This window comes from Streptopelia decaocto, assembly GCF_964273445.1.
Source record: "Streptopelia decaocto genome assembly, chromosome: 7".
In the NCBI taxonomy this organism is placed as follows: Eukaryota; Metazoa; Chordata; class Aves; order Columbiformes; family Columbidae; genus Streptopelia; species Streptopelia decaocto.
In genome coordinates, this window is record NC_138661.1 from 24379607 (window position 1) to 24401164 (window position 21558).

Sequence of the window (21558 nt, forward strand, 5' to 3'; positions counted from 1 at the left end):
CAACTGTACTTAAAACAGGATAGCCTAAGGATGTCAAAATAGCGGTCTTTCATGGTGAAAGGTATGTATGAAAAAGGCACAGAAAACAGGTTAGTTTAGAAAATGGGAGACAGACAGAAGACTCATCCACAGCTTTATGAGCACAGCAGAATCTGATTACCTGAATGTTGCATGTTGAATGACATGATTCCGATTATACATCTTTCTAGGAAGCAGAATTAATATAAATGGAACATATACACATATACCTTTGTACACCTAAGTGATATATCAGCCCAGCGGAAACTCTAAGATGCTTTGAACGCTGAAGAGACATAAGACAAGATCTTTAGTAGGGCATTAGCCTTAGTAGGGTCTGAGATTGTAAGCAAGGAATCTCACTGACCACATCGGAGAACACCTGACCCAAGCAGAGACAAGAAGGACAAAACCAGCATGAGTCTGTTTCCAGCAGAAAACTGAGGTCAGAGAGGAACTCACTGATTACCCAGTTGCTCCATGAAGATTCCTGATGCACAGTAGCAAGAGAGGCTGGAGGAGGCACACAGTGTCAGGGCCTGAGCAAGCCACAGCTCAGGAGAACTCATGGTGTTTGCAATGAGCTGATTTTGATGGAAAACAATTTTCTCTGGAAAGATGTGCCCTGGCTGGATCCTGACTGTGCAGAGATTAGCTCTAGTGTGGGCTCCCAGTGAATGGGAGACGAGGGTGGAAATGGCCTGGCAGGCAGGTCCTGCTATCCCAATAGCTGATGTTTTAATTTTGCACTTTTAACTTTTATCCGGGCCGAGGTGAGGCAAGCAGGGAGCCATGTGATTGCCTGGCACAAGGTCCACAGGGCTGAATTAACTGATAGAAACAGCACAATGGTGGGTTTGTACTCTGGAAATGGGCTGCTGCTGACAGAGGACTGCCTGGGTAAGGTGGGTATTTACAGAGTGGTGCAGAAATGTAACATTAATCTCTTATGACACAGTGCAAATGGACAAATGGAGCTTCCCTTGCCTTAAGAGTAGCTGTGCAGAGGCCTGGTTCTTCCTTCCTGAGAAGAACAGAAAGGAATAGTCTCTGCTGGCTGCGCCTGATCTGCCAACTTGAATTCCCCAAGAAAGAGGACAAGAGTCCTGCAGGCTGATTTTGGAACTTCAGGAGGCTTCATCTTTTGCAAACCCCTCTGCATACAGCACTTGCTGACCTCTTCTCACAGCTTTAGCCAATTTCTCTTCCTCCCAAAGGACAAGGAAGGAAACACTGGCCATCCTTCCAATACATGCATTTTTTTAAAAAAGTACAAGGGCAAGGTTAGAAAGAACTATAAGATTAAACTGCCTGATCTGGAAGACAAAAATCTCAGTTTGGGTAATATAAGGCAGAATTGCACATGCGACAGCAGCACTAGCTCACCCTGTGAGCACAGCCTTTGTTGCCATCCTCACTGAATCCTGCCCTGGAGCCGCTGCTCTGTCCCTACACAAGGGACAGGAACAGGCCTGGCCACTCAGCCTGTGGGCTCTGACCAGAGCATACCCGCAGGTGCTATGCGCTGGGGTGACTTTCATGAGGCAGCCTCTGGCTTTCAAGATCGCCAGTTCTCTTCACACCAGGTCCAAATGCAGAGCGGCAACTTTCTGTCAGTTTTAGGCTCAAACAGAGCACAGAGTGCTAAAGGCTGGTGGAGCTATAGGCAGTATCAGTTCTTTGAGACATGAAATCAGCCTCCCCAGAAAGCAAGCACAAATTGCAAAGACATGTCTCTCTATTTTTTGCTCTCTCTTCCAGATACTTTATTTGGAGAGTTTCCCCCCATCCTTTAATGACTAATCTGGTTTTAACAGATTAATTTTTGACTTTTAAAAAACATCTATCATGGAATAATGATCAACTTTCCAGCAAGCTGACTGATTGACTGACAGAAATTTCATTTGGTCTAATATAGGAGTAACCTGCAAATCATGCCAAACAAACTTGATTTCACTTGTTGATAAAGCTATTTTTTTTTTGTGAATCAGGAAAATGCAGCAGAGGGAAATACCTAGTTACTCGTGGGATTTGGGGATTTTTTTCCATAGTATGAAGGCCCTATTATTGTATTATCACAAAGAAATCAGTGAAGTGGTACTTGCACAGGGCAAAAAACATACATGACATACATAATGATTAGGAGACCTAAGCTGGGCAGAAGAGACTTGTGTACACACATTCTTATCTTGTCTGCTGGGGATAGAGGAGTTCAATGACCTTTCCCAGCCTCTCTCATTTAAGGAAACAACGGTTACAGAAGATGGTTGTGATGAATTTAGAAGACAAGCCTTTCACACTTTTGAGGCCAACATTTCTGCTTGGACTTCATGCAAGTAATTGTGTCACATGTCCTGATCCCTCTGCTCTACAAGGCTAGTAACCCTGGGGAGAAACTGAGGTCCCCTGAGCGCAGGTCCCTGAGAAGGTTCCATCTGAATATGAGGAGAAACTTCTTTATTTGAGGGTGCCAGAGCACTGGAACAGGCTGCCCAGAGAGGTTGTGGAGTCTTCTTCTCTAGAGACATGCAAGACCTGCCTGGACACATTCCTGTGTGATCTACTCTGGGTGAACCTGCTTTAGCAGGTGGGTAGGACTAGATGATCTCCAGAGGTCCCTTCCAACCCCAACCATCCTGTGATTCTGTGATCACTGGCAGGCTTTCACTGCTCTCACATATATCCCCTTGCACAGCAAACAGCTATCTCAGATACAGACTCCATCCATGAGGACAAAACAGCCTTCTTTACTTTGGGCTCTCTTCTGTTTTCCCTTACCACACCCAAGCAGTTTGCTCGCTTCACCAAAGGCAGTGTCTTATTTTCTACCAAACTCCAATAGATTTTTTTTTTCCCCATAAAAACTAATTGGCTTTATGAGCAATATGCTTCGATCTAAAAGGTATCATCACCATTACTGCTGATGATCAACATCTATTTAAGCAGGAAATAGTTTTCACATTGTAATTTTTAAATAACTGCCCATCTGAACATCCTTAGACATGCTTCAAGTGTTACCTAGTCTTTAAAATATCTGTGTTACAATTCTCAACCTATAGACTACCAAATCATGTCATAAAGAGATTATGTGACTTGCCCCAGACCAATCTGACAAATCTGTAGCAAAGCAATAGTCTGAATACAAGTGTCTCAACCCTTACTGTCCTGCTTTGAATCAGAATTCTCTGTACCAAAAATGTGACCTTTCATTAAGTTCTGTGCCTGGACACAACAGTGTTAGGGGCCCTGAGATGAGACAGACATAGTCCTATGTTGCCAAAGGTCAGAACTTACTTTCAATAAGCCCTGTTTTAGTAGGGCTGATGCTATTTTGTATCCCTTTATACCTGCTTTTGTCTTTGCAGTGTTAATAGCAGGACATGTTCCTGCTGACATCTTAGATGAAAGTCCACACACAGACACACACACACACGCACAAAGACACACCAGGCAAAGCCATATTAACTTATGTAGAATTCAAAACAGGGCATCAGTGTGACAGGTGCAAAACGTTTTACCAAATGGGAAAGAAATAAAGACAATGGGTAGAGAGATATCATTTTCCAGATTTTGGAAGAGCTTGTAGTAAGAAACATACAGAGAAGAAGGAAAGGAAGTTATATAGTTGGGATTATGCCTTCTGCTCTCTCTTGTATCATCAGTTAGCTGGGGTATTTGATAGGAACTTTTCCTTGCTCAGAAATACTGCAGTGTATCTGTTTTCCTGTTTTGTCAATCTACTTCTTAGTCAAGTCTTTGCCTAACTGAGCAGACAGAAACTCAGTTAAACTTTGTTTAACTGAGCAGACAGAAACTGTCCTCAAAAAAAGATAATTACAGAGGCAGATAAATCTCATAGACTTAGAAGACTTCAATGGAGACCTGTGATCCAGCTCCAGATTTTGACCTGTTGCTGATCTATTTCCTGGGATGTATTACACTAACCCTCACTTGGGCCACTGTGTTTGGGCAGAACATGACCAAGACATTGACTGGAAAATGGTTTTATTCACACTGACAGCTACACATCACTTACTAGCATACTCACTGCTATTTCCTGTCCTCTCTGAAAACTGAAGTAAAGTAGAAATGAATCCTTCCCTATCCGCAATCCTGGGTGTCCACAGAGCAGTAGCTGGGCTATTTGCTCAGCTACCAGGAGGAAGGAGGGAACACAAGGCATCAGGGAATCTTGGAAATACCTGTACTTAGCTGTCACCGGTCCTCCAGCACAGAGGCATCACAAGCAAGGATTTCCCAGCATGGTAGTTCATCCTGTGAGGTAGGACATAAGGTCAAACAGCATCTTTCCACCTTTAGCTTTCCTACTTCAGTACACTAGCTTCAAGTCTTGTATTACAAAAGGCCAAGGAGGGAGGTCAGGAGAAGAGGGCATGGTTGTTCATTCCTCTAATTTGGGGAGATGGTTTGCTGCTTCTCTCTCCAAGCCCTTGCACTCCAAGCAATGCATTTTAATCACCTCACAACTCTTACATTCACAATACCATTTTACTCACTGAACTGATAAAAATAAATATCTGTCTTGTCAGGAGAAATAACAGTTACTTACTGTTATGCCAGAAGCAAAAAATTAAAACATTTTTCGCATGTGCTCTGATAATGTCTCAACCCAGCAAAGGAGTGGGACTTAAAGAAAAGAAATGCTTCAGAGTTATTATTGTTAGAGACTGCGCCCACTGGGGGTAGGCAGCAGAGAGGGAGGGTAATTTTTCCAAGTTTGTGATGGAAACAGGAGCTTTAACACATACAACACAACTTACTAATATTTCCCAACAAGAGCAACAGGTAGCTACAGTGGCCCAGACTCTACAGTTAGAATACTATTATGTGACAGAAAACAGTGGGTAAGTGTGCAATTTCCTCTTATCTGGGTTCTCTGAGTAGGTAAGAGCCCTTTGGGAAAGTGGTGTATGCAGTTAAAAAGAAGCAAAGTGGTGAAAGGACTTTTCCATCCAGGGTATAAGGGATGAAGAAAACAAGGATTAAAGACCTTCCTTTCCCTGCAGGAACCTCCATCTGGCCTCATCTGGGCACAATCACAGAATCACAGAATGTTGAGGATCGGAAGGGACCTCAAAAGATCATCTAGTTCAATCCCCCTGCCAGAGCAGGAACACCTAGATGAGGTTACACAGGAAAGCGTCCAGGCGGGTTTTGAATGTCTCAAAGACTGTTGACTTCACCAGGTCAAATACAGAGAAGTTCACCAACAGCGGATCTATGCATCTGTCAACAGATGATCAGGACTTCTCTCCTGGTCACCTTCTCCAGCTTCAGAATAATAAAATATTTATACAGTTTCTAACAATAAGCAGGTACAGATTTTGGCTGGAGCCAGACATGACAGAGGCCGGCTTCCTTCTGACATGCTGTATCAGCAACACAACTGCATGTCTCCTCCACTCTGGATCTCCAAACAACTTGGTTACGTACATGACCATTTTGAAGATTTGTTCTCTACTAATTTTAGTGTCTGAACAACAATACACATTTTTTTCACAACTCCCTCTTGAGTTTATTTGTTACTTGCACTGTATTTATTTCACTCTCTGGAAAAGAGAAAATTGGTGTGACAGATTATATGATTAGACAACTTTACCAACAAAGACTATCCCAAGCTTCTTAACATACTTTTAACTTCTCAGTTCCATCAACTGTATCTCATTCAGACACCTAGAGTAAAACATGTTATGAAATCACTCCTCTGTCTACAAATCATTAACATTCAAACACTATGCCTACAGACCATGAATGATCATTGTTTTGTGGCAATTTTTCAAACAAGACGTGGAAAAAGTACAAGAAAAACAACCCTTGCCTATACCACAAAACATAATTTAGAAGAGGTAGACCAACTCAGGACTATATAAACGTGTGTTCTTTAGCTACACAATATATGCACATACAGTATCAAGAGGGTAGCCAGTCACAAGGAGACAGATGCTGGTTACCAGAAAAAACACTTTTCTGTGCAAAGTAAAGAAAAAGCTGCACTAGCTCAGTCCTATGTCTGTTACACAGCCTTGTATACTCCAAAAGATTACAATCTCTCTCATATGTGGATGTAGAAGTCCCTGGATGTCTTTGAAAAAGTCTTGTTGACGTGACTTCCAAGTCTAAGTTTCTCAGAGAACCGGGCACACAGGTAGCTGTGGACAGCAGTAAAGTCTTCTAATGCACCTGAACATGTGTCAAAGGATTTCAGCAAAAATGCCTTCATCCTTCAAATTCACATGTTGTCAGCTTAGCTGTTCCTGTGGCAGCATTAGAAAAGATTACTTTTCAGTATCATTGTTAAGGCAAACTTAAATCTCTGTCCCCTGTGGTCTGAGGGTGACTTTGGTGCTGCAGCCTCCTAGCAACAGGTCCCCTTGATCTCCACAGTGCTTACAAAGGAAAATCCAGTTTTGGTCTTCTGCTCATCTCTTGAACACCTTTATTTTAGCAAGGATCAAAGACTAACAATGCCTCTCCTCTCTACTCCTCTGTTGAATATACCAGCCTTCTCTTAAATATTTACAGTCAGCTGAACTCAGTAGTACTCAAGTAATCTTTTAGACCTTACCCCTCAACATTTGGCAGCATTTCATAACTCATGTGGTCAGCAACCCAGCAAAGGGTAGGCTTTTATAACATAACTTCCAGAAGTTGTTGCTACCAGGTTTGTCCTGGGAACCATACAGCGTTCGGATATCACTACTTCTTAAACCCGCTGCTTCTTCAGAGTACCAAGAAGCTAGACAGAAGCAGGACAGAAGGAAGATGTCTGGAAAGACTGTCACTGCTTCAGATACAGAGGTCTGCTAAACAGCCAATGATGTGGCACCCAGGAGGGCCCTGCCTTGCTTCTGAAGGAGAAGGTACCAGACAAGAATACCTTGAGAGACCACACTGTTTCCAAGAGCTCATTTAATGAGGACAGTCATTAAACTGATTGGTCAAGCAGGATGGTTAAAACAAACAAAAAATGTAGGTCATCAGCCTTGATCAGCCAGCAACCATCTGAGTTGAATCAGCCCATTTAGCTTTATAATCATAGGCATGGCAGCTGCGTTCCACGTAGCTAGTCTAGTGCCTCTTCTGAAGGCACTATGGGGGACCATCATTGGCAGGCAACACAACACAGGGCTTTGCTACTACACACCAGAGAGAATACCTGACCTGCAGCGTAAGGATGTTCAGAACGTGCCTTACACGGCCTAATGCCCAGAAGGTACATTCTGCCTGCAGAGGCAGTACTTCCAGAAATATAGAATACTTCTGCATAGACAAACCTAGATGACACCCATCAAGATGAGCAATAAATATCTCCAGGGGTTACACTATGACACAAACCAAGCACTTTTAGATATGACAATATACTTGCTATGTAAGGACCACTTTTTTTCTTTTTTTTCTTTTTGCTACTACAGTTCTTACATACAAAGTACAAAAGCACCAATATAAGGCTTAAATATTTGCCAGGCTGCCAAAGCTAAACAGACAAGTGTCAACCTGAGCTCCTAACTTATGTACCCAAACTTTTAACTACACACTGTGGGGCAAAGAATAAGCACTCAGATGTTTCAGTGACTAGCTCTCCCAACAGTAAAACATATCCAAAAAAGTGCAGTGTCTTAAAGTAGTGTAAGAGTTATTAAATGTTTGTAGGATGTCCATGAGCATCACTTGTGTCCAGTGTTCTCAAGCAAGGGTCGGTTCTAGCTGCAGTACCCAGGGACATGCCCTGCAGAGGTTTGTCAGTATAAGGCATGGGGCAGCCTGGTAGAACCAGTAAACTGTAGCTTCGCCTGCACTGCTATACTGTTCCACCTTAGCCAAAACTTTTGGCATAATATAAATACCCTGCAAAACCCTCTTGATAAAAGAAGAAATTGTTCATCCAAAAATACGGGGAGAAGCTGGGTCATCAGATGAGAGTGAAATTGGTTTAAAAGCCATTAAGAAGAAAGCAACCCAGGCATTCAGGAGCAATCACAGCTGCTTGGGTTGATCAGAAGAGACAGAGGGAATTATTTATTTATGGACTTCCTGCTCTCCCTGAGCGGGTGTCTCCACTGGGGAAACTTTAAGAGGAGTGGGGAGCAGGAGACAGGTGCTGCTTGAAATCCTCCAGAGGTTTTCCTGGCCTGGGCCTCAGGAGAGTTAAACATAGTTCATGCCCAAAGCATCCAGGAGCCATTGACTTCTCTTTCTCAGAGCAGGAGAGGCCAGAAAGAGCATCACATGTGTCTCTGCTGGGACGGAGCATAGAGAGTCCCAGGCACCCAGGCTGCCATGCAAGCTTTACACAACTTACAGTAAGATCCCTGCAGAGCAATAGTGCTTGAGTACACAGCCGTTTCTCTCTTCTCGTGGTTCAGCTGCTTCCCTTTAAACACAGATCAAGTGTCTCTAGGGACTCAGCAAGTGTTTAACAGACCTGCCTGATGGAAGGACCTCCAATGAGAAAACCAAGACCTGAAACTCCCAATAGACATTCTCAATTCAATCCACAGCTGATAAGGCAACCCTGAAGTTACATGCAACCAGATACTAACTGCACAGAAAGCACATCAGTCTAGTCTGTATCCAAAGCTCATCTAAACACCCTAAACATAAGGGGGAGGGAAGGACTAGCAGATTAAACAGGAAGAAATACTTGAACTGCAAATGTCAGCACAGAAATATGGAATTCTTGATATAGCATCAAGAATTCCTTTTCAAGTTACAGTGCTGTCTTTGCTGATGCAATTTCTTATTGTTTCCCCAAACTGGAGGAAGAAGAGGAATTATTCCCTAAAAATCACAAAGTTCTCTTCAGTACTGAAAGTTGACCATTCGCCACTAACTAAAAAAGAGCTGTAGAGACAGACAGATCTGTCCAGTCAGACAGATCTGGCAACTATTCTCTTGTTCTGGCTTTGGTCAGAGGGCCACAAAAGGGAACCAGGGCTTGGAAATTATCAACGCCACCAGAATTTTTTGTTTGCTGTAAGATGCTGCAGAGAGTAGTGTTACAAAAGGGTCGCTGATGGGAACTGAACAGAATATGTGAGTGGTACAGGCTGCACTGTGTCAATTCGTGTTTCCCTGCAATTCATTAGTGATGAGATGCCAGAGATTGAGATGAAAAGGGCAGGAGCAGACAGTGACCTACTGCTTTAGACACATCTCATTCAACATCCCCAGTTTATTCCTGTTCTGCCTCTGCTAATATATCTTGTGTTACTCACCAGCAATGATATTTTTCCTCAATTCTGGTCTCAAACCAGTACATTGTTTTGTGCCACTAAAGCTACGGCAAAACCAGTTGAGGTAGCAAAATAATATTTTGGGAAAGCTTTGAAAAAGAAAGGACTAAAGAACAAGAGAATATCGTCTTCATCAAGATCGGAGATCCAAGGTAGCCTCAACATGAAAAAGGCACAGAGTCTAACGGTGAGAGTGTTTCAGTGTGTCCTACTCACACTGTCTTCTCCTCACGCATAACAGTGATTTCTACTACTTGTCAATACATGAAACCAGGTTTGTTCTCCCAGTCTCTGTTTCTCCGAACAAAGGGCAGCATCCGTTTTCCATTCAATGAAACAGGTCTTATTTGGTCTCTCAAAGGAAAGTTAATTTGCTGCCCATTCAGAGACAGGTTACATTTTTAGGGTTTGTGTGACCTTTGTTTCTCACTCTGGGAAGAAGATCATTAAGCACTGATAGCTCCTTAGCCTGGACAGGGAACCGTTCCAGAGAGGGCTGCATCCCCCAGGGAGACAGAGGACAGACAACCCAGGCCTCTCTGGGGAGCTCTTCTGCTTCATCCATTGACTTGTGGCTTGAAAATCTTTACAGGGCCAAACCAAATACACTGCTAGTTTGTAAGTGCCAGGGTCATTCATTTGTGTGCTTTCAGACACATTGTTTGGGAAATTCAATTCACCCCTTAATTTGCCAAATTAGGTTAATTTGCCAAATTTAGGTTCTAAAATCCTCCAGAGTCTGTAGTGTCCTTTGCCCCTTCATGCTCATTTGCCTTTTTAATTTCCCTTCCAACTTGCCAAAAGAAAAATAAGTCCATTTTGATTCTGTTCCTAGCCAGTTGACCTTGCCTTCAGAGCCTGGCACACCAACTTCCCCTGTCACAATGGTCAGGTTACAAAAACAAAAGAACATTTACTTCCTTGTGAAACACTTCCCATTGAGATTTTTCAGTTACAATAATTTCTGTAGCATGCTCTGTGCTTTCACAGAGTCTCGGTTTTGCAGAAATACAAGGCATAATCCGCACCCCTTTACACGCATTTGACAGCCAGGATGAGGCCTCTTCTTCCTGCTACGTTACACTCATGCCTCTGCACTCTCTGAGGAGAGGGCTCAGTTGCTTGCACACAGCTTGTTAGGAAACACTGCATTCAATTTGACCAGCAAGAAGCACCCAAGAACGGGCACCCAGAAGTGACAGCCAACTAACAAAAGTTTCAGGGACATCCCAATACACTTGGCATCCTCCCTTGGTTGGAAAACAGGGTGGGGGGGGGGGAAACACAAAACCAAAAAAACACCAAACAACAAACCAAACGTGTGGGTGCACCTGCAGAGACACAGAACAGTTTCTGACACTCATACAGCATGTGCATTACATAGGGGTTCAGGTCTCAGTCAGCAGAGGATACAGATTAGTTATTGTAAAGTGAACACTGCACAGAGCAAAGATGCACATCTTGCAGCACTTCTGCCCTATACATCCCTACCACCCAGGAGAGCCCACAGAGCCTTGCTATCATGAAATCCCTCTCAGAAGACACAACAGCCTTTGTGGGAGGCTGGGGCCAGAATACACTCCTTTCGAACAGCTCTCCAGACCGCGATGTGACTGCGGCTGGCAAAACATGTTAGCTAATGAAGATTGAGTCAGGCAGTCAGTGACGATCGCCTCAGCCTGTTAATCCACTTAGGGAAGGAGAAGGAAAACCTGAGCTGAATTCCTGTGGTCCCTGCGAGGGACTGTACTGTGCCAGCTTTATCACCTAGGCAGAGGAATTCCAGCCAGAGCTGGACTGGGGAGAGCTCTGGGTGTAAAACCAGTGGCTTTTGGGAGACAGGAGCAAGAGCAGAGGTAGGGAACAGCAGTCCCCAGGCAGAGGGCCAGGAACGGATTTTGTGTCCACTGGGAACTAATGAAGCAAAGTGAGTTTTACTTGTCCTCTCACCAGAAGAAAGCAAGGACATGAATGTAAGCTTTTGCCTAACAGCAGGGCAGGGACAAAACACACACGTTGTACCCTTTCCACAAGGCAAAAAAGCTTCCCAAGGGGTCAACTCAAATTCCTGGCTTAGAAAGTCAGAGAGAGCATTTGTGCCCCAAACACCCATCCCAGCGGTGACAGAAAGCCAGCATTGCCTCCTGCCCAGTTTAACTAGCAGCTTGCGGGGATGATGGGTGCCAGTCCCAGGAAATGTCAGATTATCCTTAACCACCAGAGGGTGCTCCCCATCTCAAAGACACAGTCAATGTCACACATACACCCAGACAGCTAGAGCAGCCTTTATTTCCAGCAATTGTGGAATCCGAGCAAGGGAAAAATTAGAAAATTAAAAATAAATAATAATTAACAAATCTAATCCTGTGCCTCGCCTCTGTTTCCCCAGCCCCACTGGCCAGGCAAGGTAAGGACCTCTTTCCTATTTGTCCTCTGTGTCCTGCTCAGTCAGGTGATTTTCCTCATGTAGAGGTTAAATCACTTTTATTCTTTTCTCCTAGGTCATGGATCCCAAGCAACAAATAAACACTATCCAGCTGGCAGGTCCGTAAAGAGTGAGACTCCAACTTGCCTGCCCCTGAGCAGGGTTAGGATCTCACCCTCTGGTCACATGCAGTTTTTGTGATACCGAGGCCTGACCTTACACCTGCACTGCCGTGGAGATGTGAGGGCCACCAAGCTGTATGTCCAGGTCGACTTTCCCCAGTCTGACCTAAGCTGGTTTTCCAGAGGGGAGAGTGCCGGCTGTGCAGAGATGCCTCAGGGCAGCGTTTTCAAAACATCAGTTTTGGGACACTAGCACTATTTGTCAATACGACACTTGTTGGGAACGACTGTTCACTTTGGTAATGCGGTGCCCCCACAGCCTCTCTCCCTTCTCCCGCTGAAGGGACACAGAGGCGTGTGACAGAGATTGCACACTCAGGAGCTGTGCACATGGCAAACCGCCACATTGTGTCTTCAGCTTCCCATTTGTGTGGGTTAGAAATAATATCCCAGAGTTGCATCATATGCAGAGAACAGAGCAGTTAGGATTAAATCATAATGGTTATATTGCACCCTAAGATTCAGAGAAGAAAGTGTTGAAAGCACGCCAAGTGAGATCAGGCACCTCTGCAAAACAGACTAGCTCTGCTAACGTGTCTGGCATAACATTTGTTTATCCCAGACCCAGCTTACTTTGATAGTCCAGGTCTGCATATCCCATGGGGAAACCAGCTTTCATTGATGGCTCCCACCCAGCACATGTGTTGCATCTTGCTGTCTGACCACTACGAGAACAGATTGTTGCATTTTTTTAGTTGCCCTTTCCTCTCTCCTTTGGCCAGTATTGTCAGGCTCTGCCTGAAGAGATTTTTGTTAGAGTTCCTGCTCTTGGGTACCCGGGCATTACTTTGCGTTTTGCCCTCTTTAAACCATAAAATACATTTGTCTGATGAAGCTGTTAAAACTGAGCAGTTAAACCACTGCAAAAGGATACTCATTTCAGTTTCTTACACAGATTAAAATATGTTTGATATGTTTGGCTTACTTAATTTCCAGAATGAACCATCATCTGCAGCACATGGGGGAACCAGTGCTTTCCAAGTCTGGCCAACAGTGATACTATTCACCTTTGAGAGAGGCATCACATTCTGCAGCCTAACAAGGCCAAAGAATTCTTCCAGTGTTTGAGATTGGGGAAAAGAAGGGGAAAATATGAGAGGAAAAGATTTTATGTCTCTTAGACATTTGCAATAGACAATTCTACTTCCTACAAACAAATGTCAGGGGTACGTGTCACAGCTCCACTTTTTCTAACTATCCACGGCATTCTTCCTTGGAATGACGGCAAATACCAGACATGCTGTGGAAAGGCTAACCAGCATTAGGTTTGGACACTGATTATCCCAGCACCATTAACACTCAACTTCTCACCTTGATAGTTTTTAACACTACTCCTTTACCATTACAGTCATTATATATTTTATCCTAAACATGCACATAATCAGTCATCAAAAATGTGGTTATATAAAATTAGGTCTTTTGAGAATTAAATTTCTGCATACTTTCACTAGGAGCTTAAGCTTTGCCAGTCTTCCTCCACCCATTACAGCAAAGACTTTAAAAGTCATTTTGTAGCCCTAGTGACATTCTCCTCTCTTGCATATTGCTGCATGGGAAAATTACTGGGGTTTTTATTATTTTAATTACTGGTAGCAGGTTGTAAGATCTCAAATATCCCAAATTCCTTCACTGTTAAGAACAGCAGCATCTGGGTGTCAATTTTGCTCATGATGGCAAATTACAGGGTCAGATCTGCCTTCTCACTCACACAAATCTGCACCTCAATGGAGATTAAAACTTGTGGAATACATAATATATGAGATGAGCAGGTTTTGACTACCTGCAATTAGCTGATCTGCAACTATGCAAAATGGCAACACTTAATCCAAATGGAGAGGCCAGGACAACACCATCCTACAGCACATAAATCTGCAAAGTATGACAGGACCCATGAAACAAAGACAAACAAAAAACCTGTATGTTAAACAGGGCAGACTACAAATGAAGTCAAGAATTAGGAAATACCACAATTGCATTTACTTGTGAGAAATTCTCTTAGCCCTCATGTACATATGCATTATTTTATAGACCTTAATTACATGATCATATTTTTTCCACAGTACCCTGTCTCAGACTGCACTCAGAAGGGATTGTTCCCATGTAATGAGCAGCTATTTGAGATGCTGGTTTCTACTCATTGTTCAGTGTGTGGCCCCAGGCCTTATTTACCACACATTATTCAAACCTGGCTCTAGAGATTTTGTCATTTCCTTATGTGTTTTTCTGTGGGCTTATCATTACACTGTCCAAGAGCTTCACCAGCCCAAGATCATTTATTTTCACACATCTCTATGAGAGGAGGAGGTATTTTTATTTTCATTATGCAGGTGAATAACTGAAGACTGTATTAAAAGGTATTTGCTAATTCTAGGTGCCCAGTCTGAGACACCAACAGCCTGACTGATCTGTTCTTGTACAGCACTTTGGGTTCAGTGGATTCCTATTCACTTCATTTGCAGCTGTAAGTACTCAGTGTTTCTGTAAAGCAGGTCCTTTGGGATCAAAAAGGTCCCCTATAAAATAAGGAATGCACAATTAAACAACCCCTGGCACAACAGCTGCTTCAAAAAACATGAAAATCATCCTATAGAAATGGTCACAGATAAAAAGTCAACTGGCAGGTCAGAATTTCGCTGCCTCAGCTATAAAAGCTTCCCTTTCTCTCCTGCCATCCCTTGTCTCACTCGATACACACCTGACAAATGAGGCAGGGGTCCTACAGATGGTCTCTCTCCCTGTGCAACTCTGATTTATCTCAGAGCAGGTCCACTGCATGCAGTGAATGAGGCAGGGGTCCTGTGGAAGAAACAGCAGATGGTGACGTAGCTAAAACATGAGTTTTATAAGACACCCAGTCGGGTAGACAGGTGTGCATGCAGAGGATAACTGGTCTTTCCCCAGCTTTCAGTACTTGCATTAGCACCCTTCAAAGTGCCCTTTTCATGGAGTTTGTTGTTTCTTTGACAGCAAACAATTTCGCTCATGAAGCATCACAATGACACTTCTGTGGATTATCTGAAGAGACGAATCCATCACATGGACCACTACAACCAAGGTAACAGAGTAAATGGGCTGCAAAGGTAGCTCATCCTCCTTTGTGAAGACTAGTATGAGGAGCATAAAACACTGGGTGTATTTAAGACACTGATGACAGCTGAGGAATAATGATTCAGAGACTCTTCCAACCATTCAACACAAGTCATGCCTCTTGCTCTCTCCTCTCTACACCATCCCAGCCCATCACCTTCTTTTCACTGTCTTTGGCTTCTCACCCCATTCCTTTCCTTCGCTCTCATCTTACTCCTCCAAACACCACTCTCCCCAACTCCACAGCCCCATCCTCCTTGTTCAACAGTTGCTTGTAACTATTTCCCTTCCTTGCCTTTTTGCCCAGCTCCCCTTGCCCTGTCTTTCCATTACTGTTTGGTGGCCCCGCTTCCTGGCATCGCCTTTGCCCCAACACAGCCCCAGCTGTCCCTGCAGTCTGGCTCCAAAACACAAGCTGATTCAGAGCTTTGCAAAGACGAATCTTTCAAGTTGAAGGAAGGAAAGCATAATTAAAGAACATGACATACTCCATACTTTAATAAAAAATTCCAAAGAAACAAGTCTATCAGAGGCATAGAAGATGTTTACAGCAATGATTAAAGCTTGGCAGTGGTATGAACAACTGAAACTAAATTTTACAGGAAGCACTAGTAAAAAAAGATGGTTCCACTATTCTCTTTGTCATACATGGCAGTGAAAATGAAGATAAAACTTAAGGAAGCTGGTTAAGCAAGAAAGAGTGCTGTTGCCATCTCTTTTTAAACTTACCATCATCAGACATGTTAGCATTGGGATGGTAAGCCTTTGAAGGAAACTGGAGTGCTTATACTCCTTCGCACACTATCCTGGTAGCTTATAGATGCTACTGCTTATTTGATATACACACCTGCACCCATCTCAAGCTTGCATCATCTGGACACAAAGATTATACCTGTCTTAACATTTCACAGGGTGGCAGAAAATGGTGCTAGGACCAGATCAGGTTGTTGGTGTACCCCTCCATCCCAATGGAGGACCAGCTATAGCAGCATTATTTTTGACAGATGTTTTTCCAGCCTGTTGTGAAAAATTTCCAGCCCTTCTCATTCTGTTCTAATGCTCCTGCATCATTGCTAATAAAAGTTTCTAACATCAAACTGAAATCTCCCACATTGCAATCAAAGCCCATTTACTTCCAGCTCTGTCAACAACGGACATAGCAAACGGCTTAACTTCATCTTGGACAAAGCCTCTTACTATTTGAAGACACATTTCCCAGACTTTACCTAATATGTAGATTTCCACAACAGAAATACTAACCTGCCTAACAGAAACAAATTAGCATTTTAGTCCTTCTAACTTAATTCCTGGATCTCCAAGCTTATCACTTGGAAGGCCACAGATTTTTTTTACGAATACCTACAGCAAGGAATAAGGTTGCAACTAGCAGGCTGGCTTGAAGTAGATAAGCCAAACTCCACTTCCAGGAGACTCGAATTGACTGAGCAGTAACACCTCACCACAGTTACAAAAAAAAGAAAAAACAAAAAAAAGCATGTTAGCCCTTCACTAAGGCAAGTCTTCCAGCTGGATTCAATTTCTCATGCTCTTTCAGAATCCTGAGATGAAATTTTGGGAAACTTGAGAAAATATCTTCTGATAAATCAAGACTAACACCTATTACATTCACTATACTATAGCTAGAGAAACAAAATCTCTTAGCTGTCTTTAATGAAGCTGAGAGCTGTAGCTATAGTCCTGAATTCCAGTGCTGTGCCTTGAGCACAAACCAATCTTTTCTCACAATCTTCTCTGACAAGCCATAAAGAGTGGCCAGATTTCATATGGAACAGCTCCCAGGAATCTGGAAATCTGCGTCCTTGGTGCATGTGGGTATAACAGTGTACAGAATAGCCCAGGTTGTAGCTAGAAATGTCAAAGTTAAAAAAGTGGGACTTAATATTATTCGGATAATGCAGATTTGCCTCCCGTGTTACAAACTGTGAGCTTCCAGGGAAGCCAGGAGCCATTCTGTGAAGACAGAAAACAGAGCGTCCTTCTCTACCACAGGTGGTAGAGGGGAAAGGTGAACTGACAGCTCAAAGGCACATGCAACCGGTCTGCACTGTGTGTTTGCACAACTGCGTGAGAGTGTATGCCTTGGTGATGTTATTCACAGGCCTTGGCCGACAGTAAATAAGACAGTGGAGCTTGATTCATGAGGGATGACAGGAAATCTATAATGTGTGGGCTCTATAATCTGCTCGCTACTCCGTAGCAAAATGAAAGAACAACAGTCCAATTACCGAGTCCTTGCTGATCCCAGGCACATCCTCCAGATCCCGTTCAGCTCAGAGCAGTGGGAGCCTGTAGGCACCAAGGGAAAGCAAGCTCTGGCACAGGCTGCCTTCCAGGCTAGGATGCCAACAGTATTTTGGAAGTATGAGACTACCTTACAGTGGATACAAACACAGCCAAGACTGTGGCATGATCTTCAGAGTAAATTTCTGGAGAGCAACAGGCTGCTGAGCTCAGTTCACCAAAGGATCACTCATGTGGACACCAACTGCTGCACTCCTGTGCAGGCACCCCATGTGCTGGCTGAGGCAGGGAGCAGTGATCCACCACAGCAGTCTGGCCCAGCCACTTGGTTTGGTGGGAACTGTGAATACCCTTCTCTGCGATAACACAAACCAGTCAGGGGGCAGCGCCATGAAACTAAAAACAAGGATATGAACCATCGGGACACAGCAGCTGGGTTACAACTGGTGTCCAAAAAGCACTTTAAGAGGAGGGAGACAAAAGTTGAAGGGAGATGTAGATTCTGGAGCCAGACAGAAGAGGGATGGCTGAAGATATGGCTGGCCCATGAGAGAGCAGGATGTCTGCAACAGCAGCAGCAGCTGCAGGCAGACTGCTGTCATACCACCGATGCTGAGAACTCATGGAAATGCAGAAGAAGATTTCTTTTGGACAAAAGAGCAACAGTGGTGGTGGGAGGGAGCAGGGCTGCCAACTCCAGACTGAAAGAGAAGAAAATAATTTTGCTTCTTACTGTGCAGTGTCAGAAAACCCACAGGGCTGCCCAAGGCTGCGAAAGCACAGGACAGCTCAGCTGAGGATCCTGGCAGCTTAGAGGAGACAGCTCTCTCATTTTTCTCTAACCAAACTCACACTTTTAATTCCTTGTGTCTCTGGCCCTTACCACTTAACACCTTTCAGATCTGTCTTCTGCCCCCTAGGAAAGGGGCAAGGGGAACCTTTTTCACTCTGACAACAGGTAAACAGCATGGCAGGATGGGGAGGGGGGAACAATTTCCACTCAATCCCTAGCAGAGGCCTTCTTTGCAGAGCGCACACCCTAGGAACTGCCGTCCTTTCCCTGCTTCCCCCTACAACCATCTCTACTGCCACCTCCCCTCCCTTGTTATCTGTCAGTAAACAGTAATTAAAGATGTGGCCTGCTTGATAAAGCTCCCGCCCGCCCTCACACGGTGCTGCCCTCTCGGACGTGTCTAATTAAAATCCTGATGAGAAGATGAAGAAATCCCAGCAGCTGGGAGTCTGCTGACTCTCCCTGCACTCGGCCTCTTCATTACTGACGACGAGGCAAAGAGATATAAAGGACCCCGGGAAATGCTCCAACAGACCAATCGATGCAGCCTTTTGTGGGACGTGACGGACCGCTCAGGACTGCCTTTTGAACTGTGTGGATAATGAGGATGCTGGAGCATGGCTCACTGCATGGGGTGGTGGGGCTGGGCTCCCCCTCCAGTCCTGTTATGCTACTGCTCCCAGCAACAGCACCCAGCACCCCTACAACCACGCACACTGCAGAGTGGATACACACAGTGATGGTAGCTGGGGCACCTGCCTGCTCCACACCAACCCAAGCTCCAGAAATCATTGCTTGCAGTGCCAGAATGCTGTCAAACCTCTAACTGCTCCATCATTCCTATGCACACGCAGAGTGTGCGTGTGTGAACATACACTGCAAAATGCTGAGAACCAGCACAAACCTTCCCCCAGTGAAACCAACACCACGCATGATGTGCACACTGCTGTGTTCACATGGACACTTATTCATGGGAAGAGCATGTTTTCACTGTTCTCCCAGGATTTCGTGCTAAGGTGAAATTCTTGGTATGCACAAAATGAAACAGCAAAGGTTTACATGAAATGTAGAGCAATATCATCATCTTGAATCACCATAACTATATTTAGACACACTTCATGCAAATACATCCACTAAATGGTTTTATTCTTGAGGGTTTTTTCTTTTTTCCCCTAATATGAAATCAGCTTTACATGGAAACAAGCCCATTTTCACTGGCAAATTCATATTTATCCGAAACACCAGAGATTTTGTTTCTCTTAGTTTCAAGATGAAAGAAACAGTAAAGAGATGGAAGTCGATTTATAGTTTCTACATTTTGAACGTGCACCTTCATGTCCCTTTTGAGCAAGCCCACAGGAGGTAGAGTCACACTGGGAATTAGGATCATGTGCAAGAACAGGAGTGCCTACATGGTTGCAAATACAAGTGCACTGTGTATGTGCATGAGGGAAATGCATGTTCCACATGTAGAATCAATAAAACAGTGAGCTTTTATCTGTTTGATTTCACACCTTCTGCTCCACAAACCACTACGGCTCACGCCATCAGCATCAGTCCAGCAATAGCTGGTGCTCTTTTCAGAGTCCCAGCTAAGTCCTTGGAACCTCATTTATTCTATAAAGCCTCAGTTGGTTCCTTTTCCGCTCCTCCAATTTTACTTACTTTTCCAGACTAAAACTGAAAAAAAAAAACCAAAAAACAAACCAAAATCAAAACAAACAAAAAACTTTAAAAAAAAAAAGTTTTCTAAAAGCCTCATAAAATAAAAAAGTACTAATATTTATTATTTTCCAAATTGCCATAAGCCTGCCACACTGTCCCCTTGGTCAACTCAGTCCCAAAGAGAAATTAAATAACAAATAATTGCTGTACTGGTTTAATACAGAGTTAATCTCACAAAAAAACCCAAACCTTCTCAAAAGTAACGGTTCATAGCAAAATAGTAACAGCAAGAAGTGATCAACCAAATGCAGAAGCAACAAGCTTAATGGTAAAAGCTCACAAGTGCTACTGGGAAGAGACTTCGGAGACTCCCCTGGAAAAGACGAGTGAAGAAGGGCAGCAGAGGGGAGGTCTTGCTGGGAATGGTGGCAGAAGCACTGGTGCTGGGAAGTTCACAGCCTCTCTTGGCCCTGTGGCCTCCCTTGGCAAGAGATGCTGTTGTGCAGAACAAGGCATCAGCACTGGATGCACAGAGCTCTCCATGCAATCCCTGCCTGTCCCAGTACCTGTACTTGATGGAATGACACATTGCTGTGGCAGCTAATAAATAGAAGTAATTTGATTAGCTTTCCCTAACTAGCGATAAGATCCTGACAAACCCTTTTTAATGCGTTTCTGGAGCAGGATGAAATTGTTTCATTTGGCGAGCAGGGCCCCACGGGAGTTGCCTCCAAGCTCCTTTAGTGAGAGGTAAAAATATGCCAATCATTAATGAGGGGAGAATTACGGAGACTTTAATGCAATCAGAAAAGAGGAGCCCTGAGGCATCTGGGGAATAAAACCTGCCCTTAAATCAGAGGCAGGCAGCTGGAGCATGGAAATAAAGGCATACACAAGCATGTACATGCACACACGCAAACCTACCGCACACACACAGACTGTGTAGAGCTGCTGCAAATACCCTGGGAGTTTTGCCTGGGCAACAAACACCTATCTCAGCAAATGGTATCTATCTTCCCCAAAAAGCACCTGTAAAATCACAGTAAGCTATTTCCATTTGGCAGCCCCCTCCCTCAGCAGGAGGAGACCACTGCCCATTCAATGTCCACCCCTTCACACACATATGCACACACAGAATTGCAGTTTTCAACATTTCAAACCAAAGCCTTTTGCGGAGGAGGCACATTAGCTGCTTGGGTGTCAAGCGGCAGCAGCAAGGCAGCTTTGCCAAGTGGAAAGGTGCCTCTCTCAGGGCCAGACTTGCTGCACGAACACAACATGTACAAACCCCTCTCTCTGTCCTCCAACCATGGCACTTACACCTGAGACAGCATCTACTGTGGATGTTGAAAGGCAACTCCTCCCATGCCCACTCCCTCCTCACCCACTTCATTGAATTCCCTTCCTCAGGTGAAACAGCTCTTGTGCCAATCATGGAACTTTTATTCCTAAGGAAAAGAGAAGTCTTAAAGCTGCTGGAATTTCCCCTGGCACAGCAGCAGGCATGAGCTGGGGCAGACACAAGTGGCCTTGCTGGCTCTGGTTTTGCAGGTGTCTGTGTTCTTTCAGAAACTCCTTCTCTGACAGAAGCGTCCCATCTTTCTGCAGCAATGCTCTAATCCCAGCCAGCACAATACAGATGGCTACGTCAGCACAACCCATCCTAGAGAACACTAGCTCCCAGTTTAATGGGATAAAAACCAGGACAGGAGTTTACTCATGTCTCTTCCAGATTCCCCACCTTGTTTACTCGAAAATAATGAGCAAGAGTTCTGGGATATCAAACACCAGCCTTCTTTCCTCTGCCAGATACACAAAACATGATGCTACAAAAGCCAGGCATGCAGTACATCAGCTCTCTTCCCTCATTTG

General features: G+C 44.1%; 1 protein-coding gene across 4 annotated transcripts in view; it reads right to left on the minus strand.

The window, feature by feature from the left end:
* The window catches only part of ESRRB (estrogen related receptor beta), a 132083-nt gene that overhangs the window by 90352 nt on the left and 20173 nt on the right, over positions 1-21558 (minus strand). For 2 of the 4 annotated variants that reach the window (XM_082057786.1, XM_082057788.1), the window contains exon 2: positions 4221-4293. The exons of 1 other annotated variant lie outside the window; for it this stretch is intronic. Coding sequence is in view for 1 of the 3 variants with exons in the window: in XM_082057784.1 (XP_081913910.1) it covers positions 14575-14654 (80 nt within the window). In the remaining 2 variants the exon portion in view is untranslated. Of the gene's footprint in view, positions 1-4220; positions 4294-14574; positions 14676-21558 lie in introns of all 4 variants that reach the window. One more of the 4 variants, XM_082057784.1, reaches the window with a different exon arrangement.